The 21,230-nt window shown below is 40.5% G+C and overlaps 1 protein-coding gene across 4 annotated transcripts in view; it reads right to left on the reverse strand.

Annotated features, from left to right (window-relative positions):
- Positions 1–21,230, reverse strand: part of APP (amyloid beta precursor protein) — a 230,920-nt gene that overhangs the window by 22,370 nt on the left and 187,320 nt on the right. For 2 of the 4 annotated variants that reach the window (XM_075516867.1, XM_075516846.1), the window contains 2 exons: positions 7,556–7,777; positions 551–604 (listed from right to left, as the gene is read on the reverse strand). In XM_075516867.1, coding sequence (XP_075372982.1) covers positions 551–604; positions 7,556–7,777 — 276 coding nt within the window. The remainder of the gene's footprint in view (positions 1–550; positions 605–7,555; positions 7,778–21,230) is intronic. The other 2 variants (XM_075516873.1, XM_075516857.1) reach the window with 1 other exon arrangement.

Raw genomic sequence — 21,230 nt, forward strand, 5'->3', positions numbered from 1 at the left:
CCCATATAGAGGTATCCTCAGTGAATCCAGAGGGAAAATATATATATATATCAATTTTCAGATATCTGGAGTTAGCTAAGATAAGTATCGCAGCAAAAAAATCTTGATGTCCCCTGCAATTCTAAAATTGTATGCATGAATTCTTTATTAGCCCCAACTTACAAGAACCTGTATACTCTACATAGAGAATTCGACATTTCTACCATACGTTCCCTAATTAAAAGTACTCTCTGCAGTATGGACTTCCGTGTCTACTGCCTCCTGCACCTGCCAAAGCGTTATTGCTAGAAGGGATGACAACTTGATCTGACTATCAGTTCTGGGTCTCTGGGTCCCACTCCCTCTGCAAGTACCCATTCTGAACACCCTTGACACAGACAGCACTCACACAGGCTGATGGGGGTTTGTGTGGGAACGCTTCCCTGGTTCATGGCATAGCATCACGTTTTAAGAGAGGGTACACCAAAGAAAAGGTGATCATTTCAGCTCAAGCAGACCACATGCATGCTGGGAAAATACAGGTTAGGTAAAAGCCATGCGAGTTATATACCTGGTCGTGTGGTGAGTCCTCTGTCTGCAGCTGGACGGGCATCAACTGGCTCAACTGGGCATGTGCAGAAAAGAAACAAAAAAGCAAACAAAAAATAAACAAAATCCCCCAAAATGATAAAGTCAACTGCTCTTCCGTTGGGACAGCGCAGGAGAGACATACTGCGTAAACAAAATTACCAAAGCAACAGCTAGAAAAGATCTGCCTTCAGTTAATCCTGGAAATAAAAGGAAGGGATGGGCACAATTTCAAAAGGAAAGCTTCACAGCTGATGTGTCAATTTTTAATCAGTAACCAGAATATGATGTGAGACACCATCAAAATCAAAGGATTTCTGTTTATAGAGTGAAACTGTATTCATTACGTGCAAACTTTTTCCAGTTGTCTGATCAGAATTGGCAGCAAGAACGGACATGAGGAGTGAGTTCTTGCAGCCAGTCTTGATCAATGCTGACTCGTAAACCCACTGAATCCTGACTCCTTTTTCCTTTCAATAGGGATTCTTTACAGCACTAGCTGTAAGGTTTGAAAAAAGTAAAGCACATTTTGAAAATACAATCAATACTTCATTCTGATATGCTCCGATTTGCAGACGGTAAATTTGCCTTCTGATTTTTGAAAGGGAAGCAAAGGAGAAACACCACGTTCTACCCAATTGTGTGTCATACACAGTTTTAAAACTCTTGTATTACTGTACTAAGGCTTTACCAGCTGAAACCTAAGGTTGATGGAGCTCACTGGCATTAACAGAAAATAGGACGTGCAAAACTTTTGGAGCTGTTTGAGTCATTACCTACTGCCTCAGTTAAGTCCAAACTGAACATATTGGAGAAGTTCATTAAAACATTCAGATTTTTTCTTCTCTTTGTTTTTGTTGTTTCTTTTTTTTGCTCCAGTACTGTTGCCTTCCTTTTCTACCCCAGTGTCAGTATCAGAAGGAAATTAAATTTAGAAATAAAATTTTATGTCGTAACTTACAATTCAGAATTTTTTAAATAAGGTACCCTCATTCATTTGAATTGCAGGATTCAGGTATGAACCTTCTAATCAGCAGTAAGGGAGCCACAATAACACAGGAAACCTGACAAAAGCACAGTTTTCAATCATGAACTGCTCACTGTATTTGGCATCAGAAAATCATGCTAACCTGACGATACTGCTGACTTAAGCAAGGGGACTGCCCATCTTCTTAGGAAGTCTGCGTCACTTGCTTAGTGTTCCTATGGGTTTGGCAAACAACCTACCATGCTTTTAAGTGACAGCCTATGTGGCACCCATGCCCTTTGCACACAGGAGATGACTGCAATAGCTCCTGCCTCTGGAAAAAAGCAGTAAGTCAGCTTTATAGTAGCTGCAAACTAAAAATGCATCTGCACATCTGAGCTGCTCGTGTTTCCAGAAGGGCAAAATCGCTTTCAGTTTTCGCAGCGCTTGCTGGTCTGGTGCTGCAGAGACAAGCCATCAAACTACTCTCCTTCACAGCAGTTCAGAGTGGCACTAGCAGACCATGTAATTGCTTTCCTTACATAGCGCTATACAAACCCCAATTTCCATCCTTAACTAAAAACTGCAATTTTGAGTATTTTCCTATTTAAGTCTTCTGCTAGGTTTTCCAATATTGTCGGCACCAACCCTCAGGTAGGTCAGCAGTAATTTTCAGTGGAAAGGACGGAAGGGAAGAAACAACCAAGGACCAATATTACCCAAATTGCTCCTGCAGCACCCTTCTCTGTTGCCCTGGCCCCCACCTCCTCCCTTGAAGGCTGAGGGGTTTTATTTCCCTCTCGCTCAGCACTCTGTAACCCTACATAGCTATGGCGAACTGAGACCAGGTTGTGGGTAGCAATAAAAATGTGAGTAGGTGAAGGGAGAAAAGGATGGAGGATGTTTCTGTTGTACAGTAGCATGGACCTGACCGTAGGGTAATGCAGTATTGTGGTGTTAGGTGAAAGTATTAATAATTCTTCTTATCATCCATAGTTTTGGACACACTTTACAGGGGAAAAGGCAAACATTACTGGCACATTTCATAACTGACACAAAAGTGAAACAACCTGCTCAAGGTCACAAACCAGTTGCAGGGCAAAAACTGGAGGCAAAAGCTCAGAGACAAGGGTCGTCCAGAGCAGATCGTGATTCCAGGCACCTAAGTGCAGCATGCCCTGGGCAGCTCAATACAAAGAAAGGCTGGTTTCTGGAGACCCATGAGCTGCCACCTTTTGAATTTCAGTTGCATTTTAAAACCTGCTTGCTCTTGCCCCGGTATTGATGTACACACAAACAGCAGTTAACTCTGAAAAATCTTGTCCGTGGGCTTCCTCATTGCCTGCCCCACTGGACCACACTGCCTCACAACAGTTGCTATAGAGGGGAGAAGTTTAAACCTGTTACAGTATTTATCAATAATCAAAACTCTAAGATGTACTGTGTATTATTATAAAAATTGCATTCCCTTTGATGCTCCAGAATCATATTTCTCTTGAACACACTTCCATGTGCACAGAAGTACACAGAATTAAGACTGAAAATTTATTTTCCAAATAGCCTCACGGAACTAAATTGGTAGATATCTGCTTACGCTGACTACACAGGCTTCATACAGGGTACACATCCCAACTTATATCTAATGCTAAGACATCTCAGAAGAGCAAGAGAGAATGTGGTTGCTTCTCTTTTCAAAAATAAAAGAAAGGTGAATCAAAAAGCTCAAAAGCTGGAACAAACCAGCAGGTGAGGAGAGTTATGTGATGCTCACCTAACAAGAACAGCATTGAAGGGAGTAACTGGCCAAGTCATAAGGATAACATAGCACATTCACAAAAATCTCACTTTAGATTAGATAAATACTTTGTCACTAAGGCTAAGTGTAACTGCATGGTAAAACAAAAAGGGTAAAACACCAAACCCAGTTAGTCAGTGGCAAAATGCCCAGGGACCTTGGCAGTGTCAGAGTTTCACAGCTGTTGGGGTTTTGCCCCCACCTCTGAAGGTGCATCTTTCATTGTTAAAATACAATTTCCTGACGGTTTGGTGGTGCCTTCTGCAGTCTCCTCAGAGAGCATTTTTCTTTAACCTAATTTTTATTGCAATATGATAGACATACATTCAGCCATTCAAGTTGTGTAGTGTATTACCTGGTGCTTGGGATTCATTTCTGTGGACATTTACTGGGAAACTACCTCAGGGAAACAAGAAGGAAGGAAATACTTTCAGAAAATACTGAGCTATGCTAGACTTTCAAGGTCTTTTTATTTTTAGACTATTTTTCACTCATTCATTAGAAAAAGCAATTTTAGTAAAAGAAACCGTTTGCATAAAACATATCCTTTTACCTAAACATGCAGTTTAGATTGGGAAAATTTCAAATGGAGTTATGAAACCTTGAGATTATATGGCAACATACCAATTCAATCCATTATTAATATCTCTGGGTGAAACCTGGGGTTATATCATAGCCATGGAAGAAAACAGGCATGGGAACTACTGACAAGTTTAAGGTATTTTTTCTAGTATTTTAACTTCATCACTTGTACGCATAATACTGGATACTTTGAAACTAAGACTTAATGGCTGCATTTCCTTCCACTTTTTCCACAATCCCATTTTGGTTTAAGGATTCCCCGAATGGTTCGTTAAAAACAAGTCCTGTGGCTGTGACTGTGCTGGAGGGGGTGGGATCCCAGGTCCTAACCCAGCCAGCTCCAGGATCTGTGTAGTTGCCTCTCAGACGTCAATGGTCCCATTAGAAATTTGTTTTGACAGTAATGCAAATTTGCAATGAGGTCAATGATTTACCTGGTGTGCCTGCTCAGGACTGAAGAAAACTATTGCTTAATACAGTGCATCAGCTCTTTGCAGTGAGGAAGTCGAGACGCTCATTCTACCTAGAAACCCACCTGCATATGCAGAGCTGTTAGCACTCTGGATTTGTGTTCAGCAGTTTTAAAAAAGTTGACTTCAGCTTTCAAACTAGACCAAAACAGTAACAACAACTGAACTTGTAACTTGCTTGCCATCTGAAATTCCTCTGGTAGTCTCTGTGAAATCTGCTGGACCAACCGCTCAGCAGATTTCCCAGATACCAGGCCATTCACATGGAATATACTGCGCTTTTCTTGACAGTGCTGAGTACCCTCAGCCCTCACCCAAGTAAATGGGAGCTGAGATGCTCAGTTCTCTGACCTTTGCTGGCATGCTCAGCATCTCTCAGCAGCAAGAGATGCTGACCGTCACTAATACTGCAATGGTTAGTCACTCTATTTGAGGTTTCTCAGCACACGATTTTTGAACTTAAGCCTTTTTTGATCAATGGTTATTTGTTAAGAAACAGCGATGATTTGCTCGGTGCTGCATAAAATACAAAAACCTCCCTGAATAAGGGGAACTTATTGTGTGAAAACCAGAATATGCAAAAAGACCTTCAGTGGAGAGGGAGAGGAAAAAAGAGAAGGAGAAAATTGTGTCAATTGTTATTTACTTCTTACTACTTTCAAAACGTTATAACAAGACAGACACACGTCTTTGGAAGCAATTTAGACAAAGCCTGGGATTAGACCATGGCCACAGAAGAAAACAGGCATGGGAAGTGAGGACAAATGGCACAGTTAGTCCTGGGTTTCTGGAACAAAGATGTGGGAGACAAACACAAAGGGAAAAGATGATGCTGTGAAATTCCCCTTTGATACTATGGGCAAAGGTATAGAGAGGGTATTTAAAGAAAGAAGGTACTGTAGGCATCATCACATTAACAACATTGCGGTTCGGGTAGATGACAGTGAAGTATAATGAGAAACAAGAAGGACTTGAAGAGGTTTAAGTCATCAAATAATTTCTATTTCTAACTGTATAGACTTAATGCTAATAATGGTTGGCCTAACAAAATTGTTTGCCGCAGTAATTTCATGAAAAATACAATCCTGATATACAAAAAAACCCCTAACCCCCAACAACTTAAAGGCATGAAAGTTAAAAGATGTTCCCACAGTAAACATTAAGAAGTGCTGCAACAAACTATGTAGTGCATTAGAATACACAGGATTCATAATTAAACAGTATGTTATTCAAGGCAAGAGAGGTTTTGTTTCTTATTTGCTGTCATACATTTTAAAAGGAGAACCACGCTCAACGTACTTGCCTATGGGAATTCAGTGTGACATTGAAGTATGTACCTTTCGTTATTAAATTCTGGGCTTAGCCAGGTTTCTGAAGGAAAAAAAAGCTTGTGTGATTAGACTGTGGGTATGTCTGGGTGCACCTGTCTACCTAATAACTTCTCAACTTGGTGACTGAAATCAGTACATTTTGAAAGCTGGCAGGACAGACTTCAAAAGTAATTAATCCACCCACCCCTCCCCCCCCCGCCAAGTTTCATGAAAGCAGGCAGCGGGTATAGAAATTGATGCCCTGTATGCCTCAGCTATGGGAAAAACTGCAGCAAGAGCTGTATTGCAAATTTCCTGCAGGACAGACACCACTAGCCGGACTGTGGCCTGCTCCTGGCAGACAGCCTTGACGTGTGCTATAGTGAGCTGCAGCTGACTCCCCAGGAAACAGAAGTTTAGCCTGCCAGCCTGGTCAGCCATTTGTACTACTCGCCAGCACCTGACGCAATCCAGCCAGCTGCTCTCAGCCGCTCAGCACATCACTTGGCTGCAAGTGCCCTCCAGACACGTCTGGAGTCCTTGTCACCATCTCCTGTCTTCTGGCTCTTGCTGCTGGCCAGTCCGTTGAGTTTGCTCCAGCTCTCTCTGCTCTTTTTCTTGGTCCCTACCTGTAGTGCCGACTCCCTGGCGGTCTGCTTTTAGCCCCACTCCTGACCAGCCTTCTCCTCTTCCCCTCAAATCTGGTATAGTTCTGCCTCATGGATTTGTTAACCTTCACTCAGATCCTAGCCATGTCTTTTCTTTCGCTTGATCTTAGGCTTCTCTATCTCCTGGGGATGACCCACTTCGATCACAAAACTGGTTCTGACTCCATTGATTTCACCTGGCACCAACACTAGACCTGGCAAATCCATGTCCACGTCCCGTGTTTCGTCTCCCAGGCACCCAGCTTCCCACAGTCACTCACGCATCATGCTGGAGTGAGACTAACTGCGTAAGGTGGGTCTCAAAACTCATTCTGAGAGCAAGTATAGCCTAAGACAGTGGTTTCAAAAGACTTCTGGAGGATGTTAAAGTCTATGCAGTTCAACTACAAATCACAGATCCATAAAACACAAATTTGCCTGAAAAAAAGACTTCTGTAGCTCCAGCCTCTGTGAATCTACTGCTGCTTTGCAGTAACAAACTTTCACTACTGTGATTAACTTAGCACTGAGTTGAACTGATAAAGGAAAACAAACACAATAGGAGGAACTTGAATGACATGATCGAAGTCCCTCAGGTTTCTTATTAATTGGCTCTGGCACCTAAGTAAACTATCAATTTGAGATTATACATAAATTATTATACATAAATTATTAAAGTATTATGCAGTCACTGCAATAAATTAGTCCATAAGCAACATAAAATACTCCTCAGGAAAAAAGTTTTCACTAGCCAGTTGCATTGCTGAGTATGCAGGAACATTTCTGCAGCATGTTCCAGAAAACCAGTGCTGGGGGAAATAAAAATCAAGTCTCATGCTACGATTGTGCTGGATCGGTAATCATGTTCATGCCAGCAAATAAAAAGCTCATCCTTAATTAAAACACTTATTTTATCATGGCACAAATCTAACAACTTATCTGTTTCCCTTAGCTCATTGTCATGTACTTTTTAAAACTGTCACTCGTAATTTGCTGGAACACTGAAATTTACTATGTGTCTAAATTCCAAGTTTTAGTCAGGATTTTTTGCTCCATCAAAGAGATGCAGCTGACACAGCAGACCAGTTGTAAACTTAGATTTGAGAACCTGTATCCTGCTTACATCAGAAAGACGTCAGTTTTCAGGAAACAACATGAAGAGAGATCACAAAGCTCAACTCAGAATATTCTGTGGTTTCTCCCCCTATTGTACATACCTTCATTTTCAGTATTGGCTGGAACAGAATCAACACCAAAGGGATGCCATGGCTGAAGGTCGTCTAGGCTGAACTCTCCATCCACTGGAAGAAGTTCAACTGTGGTCTTAGTTTCCGTCAATGAAGGCATAAGAGCATCATTTCCATAGCTGATTCTGGGTTCGCTGATCATATTGGCCAAAACATCATCAGAATAGTTTTGCTCTTTCTGAAGTAATTCATCTGCAAGGAAATTTCAACACAGAAACTATCTGAAGGAGCTGGCATTTCTGAGGACCTATTTCCAATGCTATTTAAGTAATAATTCACTGTTATGAGATTCTGTTCCCTTATGATAAAGAAAAACATAAAGGCTTGGAATAGTTAAAACTCTGTGATAAGCACTGCTGCTAAATAAGGCATTTTTTTTGCAACATTGAGCAGAATCGTTCAATACCATTTCCTACCCACATTTCCACCACATAACAGATCACAGGTCTGTGCTTTACAAGTCCCTGGACTCTTCCCTGCCACTTTTAAAAAAAGCACAGATCAATTCCCTTCAACTCAACATGTTGCCATAAGTCAACACACAAGAGGCCCACAGGAAGGAATGTCTTTTTTATTTCCCCTTCCTCTTAAATGCTCACTATCAAAGCTCATCATGGCTCTTAAATCCTACATCACCACAACAGTTACTGTATTAAATTAGGCTTACTATAACACACTGAATCTGAACAAACATTTGTTCTTTTAACATATATAACTTTGCCAAAATACTGAAGTAGTTCTTTGCTGAAAATCTCAAGTAGTAGTAAGTGTCTGTAGGCAAATTATTTTACAAGCAACCAGAACCTAAAGCTGTGCAATATTACCTAGGTTGTTTTTTTTTTCTGGACTCAAGCAACGTGAGAACAAGCAAAGTACTTTTCAGCTCCATCAGGTGTATAGGACAGACTGTCCAACTTAGTGTTAAAAGTAAGCTTAGAGGTTGTGTGTGCTTCATTATTCCAACTCCCTTCTCACAGCGAAGTTCATCTGCTCTTGATGTTCCCCTTCACTGCCATTTTTTTTGTTGGAACAACACACTACTTGCAAGTACTCTGAGGGAGCTTGGCACACAAGAGCACATTAAAGTAAGCAAGCAATTGCAACGAAGAAGATAACTAACTGCTAATAATGCATCAATGTAATTAGTACGCAGGCGTTACAGAGCTAAATAGTTCAGAATCAAAGACTGCAAAGGTTACACAAGTGCTTGCACACACACACACACACACACACACACACACACGACAGCTGTTGATTAAAAAGCTTTTATTAAGACTGGCTTCTCTTTTCACTTTGTTAAGGACCCCCTGACTGTCACTGCTTCACACCCACATCTGAAACCTGTAGCAATTCAGGGACAGGAATCACCACTCTACTTGATAGACCCTTTATGTCACTCCATAGGGGCTCACTTATTTCCCAGTATCATCAGTGAGAAAGTGCATCTACATTTCTATACACACCAGAGCTTTATAGCCCTCAATAAAATCTTTTGAATGTTATTTCCCTCCCAACCTTACACCGCACCATACCACCACCAAAGTACTCTGCACCCATGCAGCAGCCCTCATTAAGGATCCCCAGCAAGTCACGTCACGAGCATTAGAGCTGGCACTGCTTCAAGTGCCTTTATCAACGATGATGTAGTAGGGCTCTGCTCTGCAATGTGGCTCTTAAAGACCACCTCTTAGTGAGACAGTTGATGCAACTCTGCCACCCCATTACTACACCAGATTCAGAACATCAAAATTAAAGAAAAAGTTGTAATGCCAGCCCTGGGGCGAACATGGGTCTTGAATCTTGAAAAATTATGTTTTAAAACAAATTTTCCTGTTTAAACAGCAATTGCTTTATTAGTCAGTAGGCCTAATGTATATACAAAATTTAGTTCTGTGATTTGTTCATTAGAATGACTTACTAGGATAGTATAGAAAGCCTACGTAAGACTGAATTGTTTTTCCCTTCATGTTCATTTTATTGAAAACAGTATTATTTTATAAGATACCTAATAAATCTTCAGCATCGAAGGCAAGTCCAATTTTTGTCTCTTCACTGCACTTACACTAATCCTTTATCAAATTAAAGTGTCTCCTTGTATCAGAGGAGAGACAGGTAAAGTATCTCAATATTCTGAGCAGACACTGTATCACATGACAGATGCTAATTTTCATTAGCTAGGGATGAAGTGACTTCAGAAAAAATGAGCTGGATGTTAGTGGCCTGAGCGAGGAGTCTGGTGTCCAAGTGCCTTGCAGGGAGCCACAGGTGATACCAGCTGAGCACGTTATAGTACCAAGTCATCACAAATCACAGGGAAGTGAGTATTACAGCACCGCTGAGCATCTTAGTGCCTGCGTGCCTTTCAGACCCAGGAACCAGAAGGGTTTTGGGGTGTAGCTGCCCTTGTTCCCACTGTCCTCCCTGTCCCCAGGGGATCGTGTGGGGCAGCTGCAGAGAGCTGTACCCATGCAGCGGCAGGGAGTGGTGCTGGGGGTGCTGTGCCCCAATTGCCCCTTTTCTCTGGGTGGTACCGACCTTCCACGACTCCTGTCTTCTCCACTGCCAATGCACTCTGTGTTACCTGGAGACAGCTCCTGCCCTTGGAAAGGGACAAACGGTGCATGGAGAGGAAGGAGCAGAGGGAGAATGACCTGGCCTCCGGCGTCAGAGGAGCGGCACGAGGGCTGGCACTGTGCTCAGGGGAGGCCACAGTGCAGGCACGGCTGGGCCCACCAAGCTGACAGCGAGGAGCACCCGACTCCCATCACGATACCGTGATTATATCCAAATCCCTAGAGGCTGGGAGGGATGCGTAGACAAAGTCTCTCTCTCAATGCTACCCAACTGGGAGCACGTCGTCGCCGGCGCTTGCAGGCTCCATTGTTTCCCATTCAGCTGTGGCACACAGCACGGACATTAACTGACCCGCACAATAGCTCAAGTGAGGCTGACAGATATTACAACCAGCAGATTATGATCGCATCCATTTCACAAGCAAGGAAACAATGGCCAAAATGAATCAAGCCCATCTGACATGATGAATCAGCCACTGAACGATAGCTAGAAATTGGAAGTTCCTGGCTTAGAAACTGTGCTGGAGTCCATCAGACTGAGGCAGCTGTGTCTGCATTGAGTAAATGATTTGCAAACAATTGTTTCAATCTCTAAACTGCTAAAAAAGTTTGCCCTAGGATTTCCAGTTATCGACACTAGCTGGTGAAGTCCAAGATCAATTCTTCAGTGTTGATTTTGTTCAGAGTATTGATGGCTAGTTGAATCATCAGTTACGCTAATGGAAAGCCATACAGCCTCGCTGTTACCCATCGATAGAGTACTCCCTCCCTTTATCACAGCTGCCAGCTCAATTCCCCCACCCTGCAAAAGACAATTCCCCTAAATAAGCAGGGAGTACAGACACAGCTGGAGGCTAGGATGTGCATTCAAGACTGTTTCAGGGGTTTTCTTTGTGTGGTGAATATCTTCATTATTCGGTGCTGAAAATAGAGACATTCTAGGCTGCTCTTCAAAATTTCACCTCCCATCAAGCCAACAGGACAAAAACCCCATGACAATCTTCCTATAACAGACTGTTTGTTGCTGTTATTGCTTGGCTCATTATCTCCTTGTAGTGTTCTGCTAAGTCCTGCCACCGAGAAGAACAAGAAGGATGCTGAAACTTTTTGTTGCTCTGAGAGCATGTACTCAAAAGCCACCATGACCTTGGGAAAAACCCACACTCAGTTGGGACCTCAAACCTCCCAGCAGCTCTGGATTTGGTGTGAGAGCGCACAATTGCTGGTTCTCCTTCAGGCACCAAAACCCTTTCCTTCTCAGGATGAGACACAGGCTCACTTCTGGTACTTCAATAAAATGCTTCTCAGACTTATCATCATCTCTAAGGAAGTTTCACTTATTCTTGGGGTCACTGCAGGCATTTCCCCACGGGTCATTACTACCCAGCAACAGCATCTAGAAAAACTGAAGCGAAACATGTTTGGGGAACTAGATAGAAGGGTAATACCACTACAACCTCCTCTCAAGACTATTCTCTTATCCCACAAAGAGACACACAGAGCCACAAGCAAAGAAGGAGCAGAGGAAAAGAAATAAAATCTATTACAGAATCTTCTGGTGGATGCTGGATTGTTAGAAGCCATTCGTCCACAATGCCCCTAGACCACACTTCTACTTGTAAGGCTTTGCAAAGAGCACTGTACTAGCAAAGATACCATGACACATCCCAATAGAGGTGACGGAGTCTTAAAGTGGCAAAAATCATGCTATTTTGTAACTTTATCTACTTTTTATTGGCATGCAAATCGTTTCCAATGTTGGACTCGGGGCATACTTACCCCAGCCCTTAACTGGTATAGCTATAATGACAGAAATTCCATGTGGAACACCTCCACTTGCTGCCCCAGAACACCAGCAATCCATTAGTTATTTTTTCAAACCATCTTTTTTGTTTAGTTCATAGTTCGTTATTTAAAATTTCCACAAGTAATCATAATATTTGATTGTTGTGTTTTCTTTTCAAGGAGCCTACCTACCAGATGAAAAGCTCTGCTATCATTGTCACATGCAAGACTTTTGAATTTACTTGAAAAGCAGCTTTAAAATTGGCAATTGTAATTTTGAAAGTTCTATAAAGCCATTTAAGGTCTTAAACCAGATTAGAAACAAAGTGCACCCAAAACACCTCTTCTAAACACTAATTAAGGCACCATCAAATTACATGCCACAGTTTTGACCCAACACCAAACTTCCTTTGTAAAACGACATCTACGTGATAGAATTGATTCAACAAATACAGGTTTGGGAAACAGCTCAAATAAATTGGTACAAATGCAGAGTCCTACTGCTTCATATTCATCGCCTTATCAGTCACCATTCAGTCTGAACTGAACCATGTGTTTTTCCCAAAGTTATGGTTGCTTTTGAGTATGTGCTTTCAAAACGACAAAATTAAAAAGTGTCAGCAACCTCCTTATTCTTCTCAATGGCAGAAATTACAGAGTGCTTGAGTCACAGCAAATGCTTCATTTGCACGTGCATGCATATCATACCAGTTTGAAGACAGTTTAAATCATGCAAATGCTGTATGTCACAATAAGGATTCACTAAGAACATTTACACAATCATTTATTACAGTGCCTGTGGTAAGAGGTAACATGTTTAGATGCAGCTTTCAGTTGTATGACTACTTTACGGGATAATTCAATACGTCATAGTTCATAACCTCCAACACGATCATGTGCCCAAAGGAGTTGCACTGATGTAATGCAGTCAGGTTTTAACTAAATTTGAACGTCTGCATCTTGTCAGCTGTATGAATCAAAACTCCCCCAAACTGGTAAATATGAAAACAAGGCCTCCTTAAAGGCTTTGCCTTGGTAAATACTTCAAAACACAACAAACCCAGAACATTATTTACCTGTTTATCTGCATTTGTATTAGAGCTCCTACATAAACTGACAGCATACTTGTAACCCGCAGTTACGCATGCAAATGAACAGACGTATTTCACATTCAGAAAGCCCATATAGTTCCCCACAAGTCATTTCTACTGAGATGTGTTGTAAATAAGGGTTTATGCGGGGAACTCCCAAATACAAAGCATTAGTAGCACAAGTAAGTGTTTTCGAGAGGTAACACTTAGGGTTCAAAGTACCTGCAATGAATGCAAATTCTACAGAGTCAGAAAGGTAGTTAAGTCACTTGAATATCCCATGGGTTTCATATACGTAAATTACTGCATCAAGTAGGAGTTCCTCCTCTGAGGTCAAAGGACGGAATATACCAGAAAATACCACGGGTGTTTCCCCCAGCCTCTGCGCAAGTCAGAGGAAATTTCAAGCACATGCTTAAATTTAATCACACTTAAGCCTGTGCCTAAGCACAAAGAGTTAAGCTCCACTGAATTTCAAGCATATTGTTATTCTAAGGTGTTTTGCCGAATCAAGCATTATAAAATTATAATGTTACATACTACTAGGTGTCATAATGATAATATTATCAAGCTGCAAAACACACTTATGTGGTATTCAGTGTTGAACTAATTCATTTGTATAGTACAAGTCAAATATAATTTAGAGAGCAACTCTGATGAGAGCTTTATTGGAAGTGACTTGCCTACTGGAAGGTGTGAGTGGCTTTGTTGCCTGCGTGCTTTGAAGATGATGATAAAAGAGCAATATGTTAGATCATTACTGTGAAATACTGGAAATGAGCCCAACCTGCAATGCTCAGATCCATATTGACAGAGAAACATGACCACCCTGTCAGATTTAAGCTTCTTCTCTTCTCCTGATTAGCCTGTGAAATTACACCACAGGTCTTCTCATCTGGAAGCTTTTACAGTGCAATATGTCTCTCTCTCAAGGTTAAACTGAGCCTGAAAGAGCAAAAACCATGGAAAACAGTATTTCATAGCTCTTACTTTCTGTCCTTTAGAGACATCACCACTAGGGCAAGAGTAAGTAGCAGCAGTAGTTTTTTTCAGATTTCAGAAATTTCTTATGTGTATGAAAATCTTGTTCAATACGGTGAAACAACTTTTCCTTTTTCAAGTTCTCAGAAAATGAACGTTTAAGGTATTATGAAACAGCTGACCTATGAAATTCTTCCTAGAAGTTAGTAAAAGAATAACCACCCCGTAGCCTTAGACAATACCCTGTTGCCTAAGAACCAAACTTTAGAAGAAATACACCTCTGAACTTAAGAATAGCTGTAATGTTTAGAACCATACTAAAAAGAACATGCTCCTAATATATTTAAAAAAAAAAGTCACAACTTTATCACTTTCGTTTCTTTCCCATTTCTTGCTGCTTCTGCTCTTTCAACATAGGTGGATTTCAATGTTTCCCAAATCACATCATAAAAACAACCCGAGTGAGTCTCCTCCTGTAAGCAGGTACATGTAATAATGTTTCGGTTAGATTTGCCTTGCAGACTACTTGACTTAAGTTATAAAAAAACCCAAAGATGTTTAACTTAGATACAGAGCAATTGTCCTTTTGCAGGTAAATCATGTTATAACAAGTTTTCTGGTAGTGAAGTGTTCAAAGCATGAGAAAGCTTGGAAGATCCGATTGAAGAAAACATTTATTACCACGTAATGATTAATTTCAATATGACCCAGGTGTCTTCTCCATTAGGGATGGACTTTAACGCAAATTTAGTTTTGTACATGGCTATGCAATTGCAGAGACCTTTGAGCAAAGGTTCATGAGAATTTCCACACCACTTCATCAAGAAAGAACCAGAATAATCCTCTCCCATTTTTACAGCCTGCTATGAAACTCAAGGTCTTGAAATTTTGTCTAATTTTGTAAGAAGGCTGCTATGACACTCCTTACCTTCAGCAAAAGAATATTATAATTACTACAGACCCTTAGCTACCTGACAGCTACATAAATTAGTTATCAACTAAAATTAAATATCAATATATGGCTATAGATGTGTGCACATTTATAATTTTTTAAATATTTAACAGCCAGTCATCTGATTAATGACTGCATTTCCCCTTCAGTTCAAAGCAGAGAGTATTAAAGGAAGTTTGTGGGATAAAGTAAGTCCAAAACCAGAAGCCTGTGTGATCTCTGAAAAAGAGTTATTAAATAGAAATTAAAGACCCTGCTCTTCCCTTTCACAACTTCAAGCTTTTTTGTCCATTTCTGTGGTCTCCTTCCCTTCCTCTCATCCCCTCCTCATTCAGTTTGGTTAAATTAATAATATTGTCTCAGAAAAATAATTCATCATTCATATCCTCAAAAGCTCTGGATTAAAATATAGAAAAATCCTACTTCCATGTTATGGCACTCTTTTGGGTAAAAATTCTGAATGAAACATAGTTTTTTCTACTAGCATGTGGAAAGTCCTCTCCGGGTAAGATGATGGCAACCTAACATCAAGGTAGACAAGGAAATACTAAAAAATGCTCGGGGAAAAAATTGAATTGAACTCTATACTGTAATCAAGAACATATATTGTATGTCATCATCCTGATCCGCATAAGGCACTGTGACAAATTCCCTGGGTTTAAATTTAACTCCACATTTCATTCCAAATTAACATATCATTAAGTGCTTCAAAATAGACTGAAGAGTCTAAATTAAAACAAATAAACAGGCCCCCCAATTGTCACTGACATTTCTGCCAGATGAATGAATCAGCATTCATTATTCTCCCTCAGTCTTGTGTGAACTAGAAAAAGCCAAGTACATTTCCATCCTAAATAAGTAGGTTATAAGGCTCATAAGTGAAACTGCCCTGCAAAAAAGCATTTATATGAAAAACTGTTATGGAATTTTATTGTCTTATTTTCTGAAAATAATTATTTACTTACTTTATTTATTTATAAATTATTTATTGGTCTTATTTACTGATAAAAATGATCAGATTTATTTGCTGACCTTATAATACACACTAAAACTCCAATCTGCAGTAGAACCTAAACCCCTACCAGTTTCTAACACCTGAAAAAAGTCAGTTACCCATCATTTTCTATAAACACTTCTAAAGGTCAGAGTACAAATTCCACAACAATTTTTGATGTGTACTGAACTTGGAAGCAGCTTGGGAATCACTAAATAATCCATAAAAATATATAAACATGAACATGAATTTGTTGCACCTGATTCCCTTGGTCAAAAGAGAGTATTTGATTTGACTCACTTATAATAGTTTAAATCAGAACTCACCAAAACTGAATTGTGCAGCATCTGCTCCAGATAAAATATATTTTGCCTATTTATTAAGTGCAGTTTTAGCACTCGATAGGCCAAATATATCCTGGGTTGTCTTGAGTATTCTAAAGAGATGCATTTATTAAATTTAACAAATATATCCATTAAGTGGGATATGACCTATTCTGATGGCTTTTACGCCGTCCTTCGTATGCATGATCTAATATCAGGAAGGAGAACAGTGAAAGGACTGGAACCCCGCCTAGGTAGCACTATTAAGGAAAATGCATTTTTCAATTAAATTGGGCGTATGAGAACGACACAGCAGGAGAAAGCTGCGCTGATGACAGATTGCTTCATTTGTAATCCCATGTGCATGGGAAGTGACTGTTAGAAGATTACTGAAACATTTCCATCAATTCAGCCGTTCTGCAAAATCACATATCCTCAGTAATTCTTTTCCCTTTTTATCCAAATAGTAAGAGCTTGCCTAGCAAGAATAGGTCAGATACTTTTGGCCATAATAAGCACCTGTGAATTTTCACTCTGCACATCTGAAGAGAAAGTTATGCTTGAGTAAAGCAAAACTTAGTACATCGTTGGCTTTAGAGGCATATTTAACCCTCCCCCCTCAGGATACCTGCCCATAGTGATGTATTTCAGACTTCAGTGTTTGAGTTCCCCTGCATAACTATTCCAGAGACTGCTCTGGGAACGACAACCAATGCACTAGCTCTGTAATATAAAATATATAAAGCTATAATATATAGTTTGTGCAGACAGCCTGTAACTGGTTCTCACTGGACATTTGCAATTTGCTGGCATGTAAGAATTAAGATTATTAATTTGCTTCTTTCACAATCTAACACTCCCTATTAGGAATCTGATCTTGGAGTGAATCACACAGAATGACACAACTGCGTTTCCAAAACAAGTAATTGGGAAAAGCAAAGAAAATCCATCATTCAACAGCCAGTATGAAGTAGAAGCTGTGGTTGGAGTGTCTGTGCTCCCACGATTTTGGTTGCTTCAGTACTCATGGACACTGGCATCAACAACTTGATTTAAGATGACGGGAAGATGACATATTTATGAATTAAATTACACATATATTCAGTGCGTCAATAAAACTTTCAGTAACTAAGCGTAATGACATTTCTGTAAGTGGACAATGTTTCACCGAGCCAGTGCCTCCCCATCTGAATGGAAACTATGCATTCAGAAAGTCAGACTCTCCTGAGCTAACCTGCTCTCGGATCATATTTGCGAGCCAGACAACTGCAGATTTTTTCATACTTTTGTTATCCATCCAATAAAAGAATGACATCTTAAATTTGGCACATGATAAGCTAACTTATTAATTCCTTAAAGTATAATGGCAAAAGCAATTACCACGCAATACAAAAAAGAAGAAAGGCCAAGAAACGCCATCGTGCTTCATAAAAAAGTAAAATCGGACTTAAAAAAATTTTACTACCACCACATGCTTTATCTGTATCGTCTCAAAAGCGAGTGCTCCAGCTTTTCTTTTCACTTACACTGAAGACACAATAGAGCAGGAAATCAACTCAAATAGATGTATACTGATTTGAGTATACTGATTTAGAATAATACACACACTCCTACATATTCAACATTTTTATACAACTGTAGCACCTCTACCAGCAGAAACAATGCTCTCCAAGACAGAATTTCTCAGCCTATTGTCCTCCACAACACCAGAAAAGGACACGTGAAACGACTGGAGAGTTAGAAGAAAATCCTCATCAAATCCACACATTTCCATGTATCCAATCAAACAAGAAAAAACAGGAGAGAATACAACCAACCATTGGGAAATTATTCAAAGTTTAGTGCATTTTTTCTTAATTCTAGGATGAAAATCCATTGTGCACAAGGTCACCTGTAGACTCCTCCAGAGTGATATTTTAAAAAAGCTGTGAAATGGCCACGGTACCAGCCTCAACCTGCTGCTACTGTGAGCCCAGAGTGGTCTCTTGGTCATAAACTTCCCATGGGACCTGTGGTGGGGATGATAACTTGCTATTTAAAGAGAAGTGTCTATGAAAAAATACTTCAGGCTAGAGTAATGGAAAGTATACAGACCAGAGACTTCAAGAAGGATCTACCAATGCAGGACAGAGCGCTCTAGCCATCAGCTCCTGAAGAAAATCAAGGCAACACCTTTAAACCTCCCCTGCTAAAGGATGAATGATTTAGAATTAAAGATATAAATACCCACTGAAAAAGCAGATGCCCAGACAATTAAAAAATTACTTTGTTTATAATCCACAAGTCCATAATTATTATCAGAAGTTCCTGGTTTTCAGTTCTAACACTTGGATCACGAGACCAGATTTCCTTGAAGGCGCAAGTGACTGAACAGTGTTTTTCAAACCAGAGGAAAAAATCCTCTTAATAAACTTCATAAGACCTTTTTATTCTGATCAAATTTCTGAAAAGCAGATGGAAAACAAGATGTCCCATATCCTTCCCTGATGAAAAAGCCACCCCAATCCAAAGTCATGTGAAGCCATTTATCCTTTTCACAATATCTGCAAGATCTGGAGGAAGCTGGCTCTTTTACCGACTAAAGTCATGTCACAATATTTATTGTGAGATTAAAAGAGGGCTTGCGCACGCAAAAAATTGGGATTCATATCTTTCCTGAAGAACATTAGTGCCCATGACAAGACACAATAGACCATTTAGCTACAAAAGATGTGGAGGATATAGTATGCTACTAATGAAAGCATTTGAGAACATCGATGTCAGTGAAGTGCATTTATATCTATTTTAATCATCTACTATTCTCTGCCTAATTTTCGATGACAGTTAAATAATCTGGACAGAAAATAAGAGATGCTTAGAAGAGGAAAATGTTGGATCTATTTCCAGGATTTTTTTCCTTCTCTCCTAAGCTGCAGCAAAGGACATATGTTACTAGCAGACAGAGCTGAGTCTCCAACCTGGAGAAGTAACTGAGGTTATTCAGCTCTTCCAAGCTCCCGAATGGCGTGCAGAATTTACAAAGCCTCAGCAACACAAAACTGTCATTCCAGCTGGCAACTACCTTTGCCTATTAAAATATAATAGGAGGACAGTTAGTTCAACAAGACGTGCAAAGTCCTGCACCTAGAGAAGAACAACCCCATGCACCAATATATGCTAGGGGCTGACCAGCTGGAAAGCAGCTCGGCAGAAAAGAACCTGGGGGTCCTAGTGGGCACCAAGTTGAACATGAGCCATAAATGTGCCCTTGCTGCAAAGAAGGCAAATGGTATCCTGGGCTGCATTAGACAAAGCATTACCAGCAGGCCAGGGGAGGTGATCCTTCCTCTCTACTCAGTGCTGGTGAGGCCACACCCAGAGTGCTGCATCCAGTTCTGGGGTCCCCAGTACAAGAGAGACATGGACACACTGGAGAGAGTCCAACAAAGGGCCACAAAGATGATGAAGGGACTGGAACATCTCTCCTGTGAGGAAAGGCTGAGGAAGCTGGGACTGTTCAGCCTGAAGAAGAGAAGGCCTGGGAGGGATCTCATCAATGTCTATAAATACCTAAAGGGAGGGTGAAAAGAGGAGAGAGCCAGGCTCTTTTCAGCAGTGCCCAGTGGCAGGACCAGAGACAATGGGCACAAACTGAAACACAGGAGGCTTCATCTGAACCTCAGGAAACACTCTTTTACTGTGAGGGTGACTGAACACTGGCACAGGTTGCCCACAGAGGTTGTGGCGTCTCCATCCTCGGACATATTCAAAAGCTGTCTGGACACACTCCTGGGCAACTGGCTCTAGGTGGCACCACTTGAGCAGGGGGCTTGGACCAGATACCTCCAGAGGTCCCTTCCAACCTCAGTTGTTCTGTGATTCTGTGACATTGGCTGATTCCCCACATAAACAGAATACATCACCTTGCTCCAACAAATAGCTCAATGGTATTTTACTGAGCCATTTATGGCATTTAAATCAGTATAAAAACATTTTATAGAGGTAACAAAGTGGCAAAACCAGTGGCTTAGTAAAGACCATAAGCTTGTGATGATAAAAAAAAAAACCACCTGAAAAAAAAAAAGCTGAAGTGTGTATGTATATGTCTATATCTATATATAAACTTGCCAAATGCTTTAAAAACCAATGTCCTTGGGTGGAAGAGGTCTTAATTGCTTATCAGGCAGTCCACCTGGGTGACATCATGTCAGTATTTAAGCATACAAAATCTATCTAAATGCTGCTGTGTAAAGCTTAACACAGAATTCATTTGCTTTTGTGGGAGAACTCTCTGCTATTTCTAAGCACTGACCCAGCAATATATTTTTTGCTAGAGTTCTAACAAATCATCTATTCAACTGAATGCTATAAGGCTTCAAAGGAGAAGATTAAAGGTAAATAACCACTTCACAGAAAATTCAAATTTTTCTTTGGAAAGCTAAGGTTACTGGATATGCACAAATATATCAAGTCAATTATGGGGAGAAGGCACAGGCACAGTTAGTGCTGGAAGTCACTCCAGGGTACCTGTACAAACACACAGTCTCTGAAGGCTGCTTTTGACTGCTTGTTCCAGTTGCATTATCCTTCTGGACAAAAGAGGCAGAGCAGACCGGGAGGAACGGTAAGCCTGTATGATACAGCACAGATACGCCAGTCTCTTGAAAACCAGAAGGTAGGTTTTACAGTACCTTAGGGTAAGACCTGCACATAATTGTACTAATTCCAGAAAGTCTGTTTAAAGTTTACTGAGAAATTTCTGTATGGTGTAGATATACCCATCGACTCTGAATGGAGGAATTGCTGCCATGGAAAAATGTGCTCATTTTAAAGAGACAAGGGTGGAAATTCAACACTTACAGTTTGGCAAAGATGACATTCCCTTGTGTCCAAGATTGAAGATGCTCCCTCTCAAGTACTAGCCAACTGCCTGGGGCAATTTAGAAACGGCAATTCCATTGACCTCC

This window comes from Mycteria americana, chromosome 1 (assembly GCF_035582795.1).
Source record: "Mycteria americana isolate JAX WOST 10 ecotype Jacksonville Zoo and Gardens chromosome 1, USCA_MyAme_1.0, whole genome shotgun sequence".
Lineage (NCBI taxonomy): Eukaryota > Metazoa > Chordata > Aves > Ciconiiformes > Ciconiidae > Mycteria > Mycteria americana.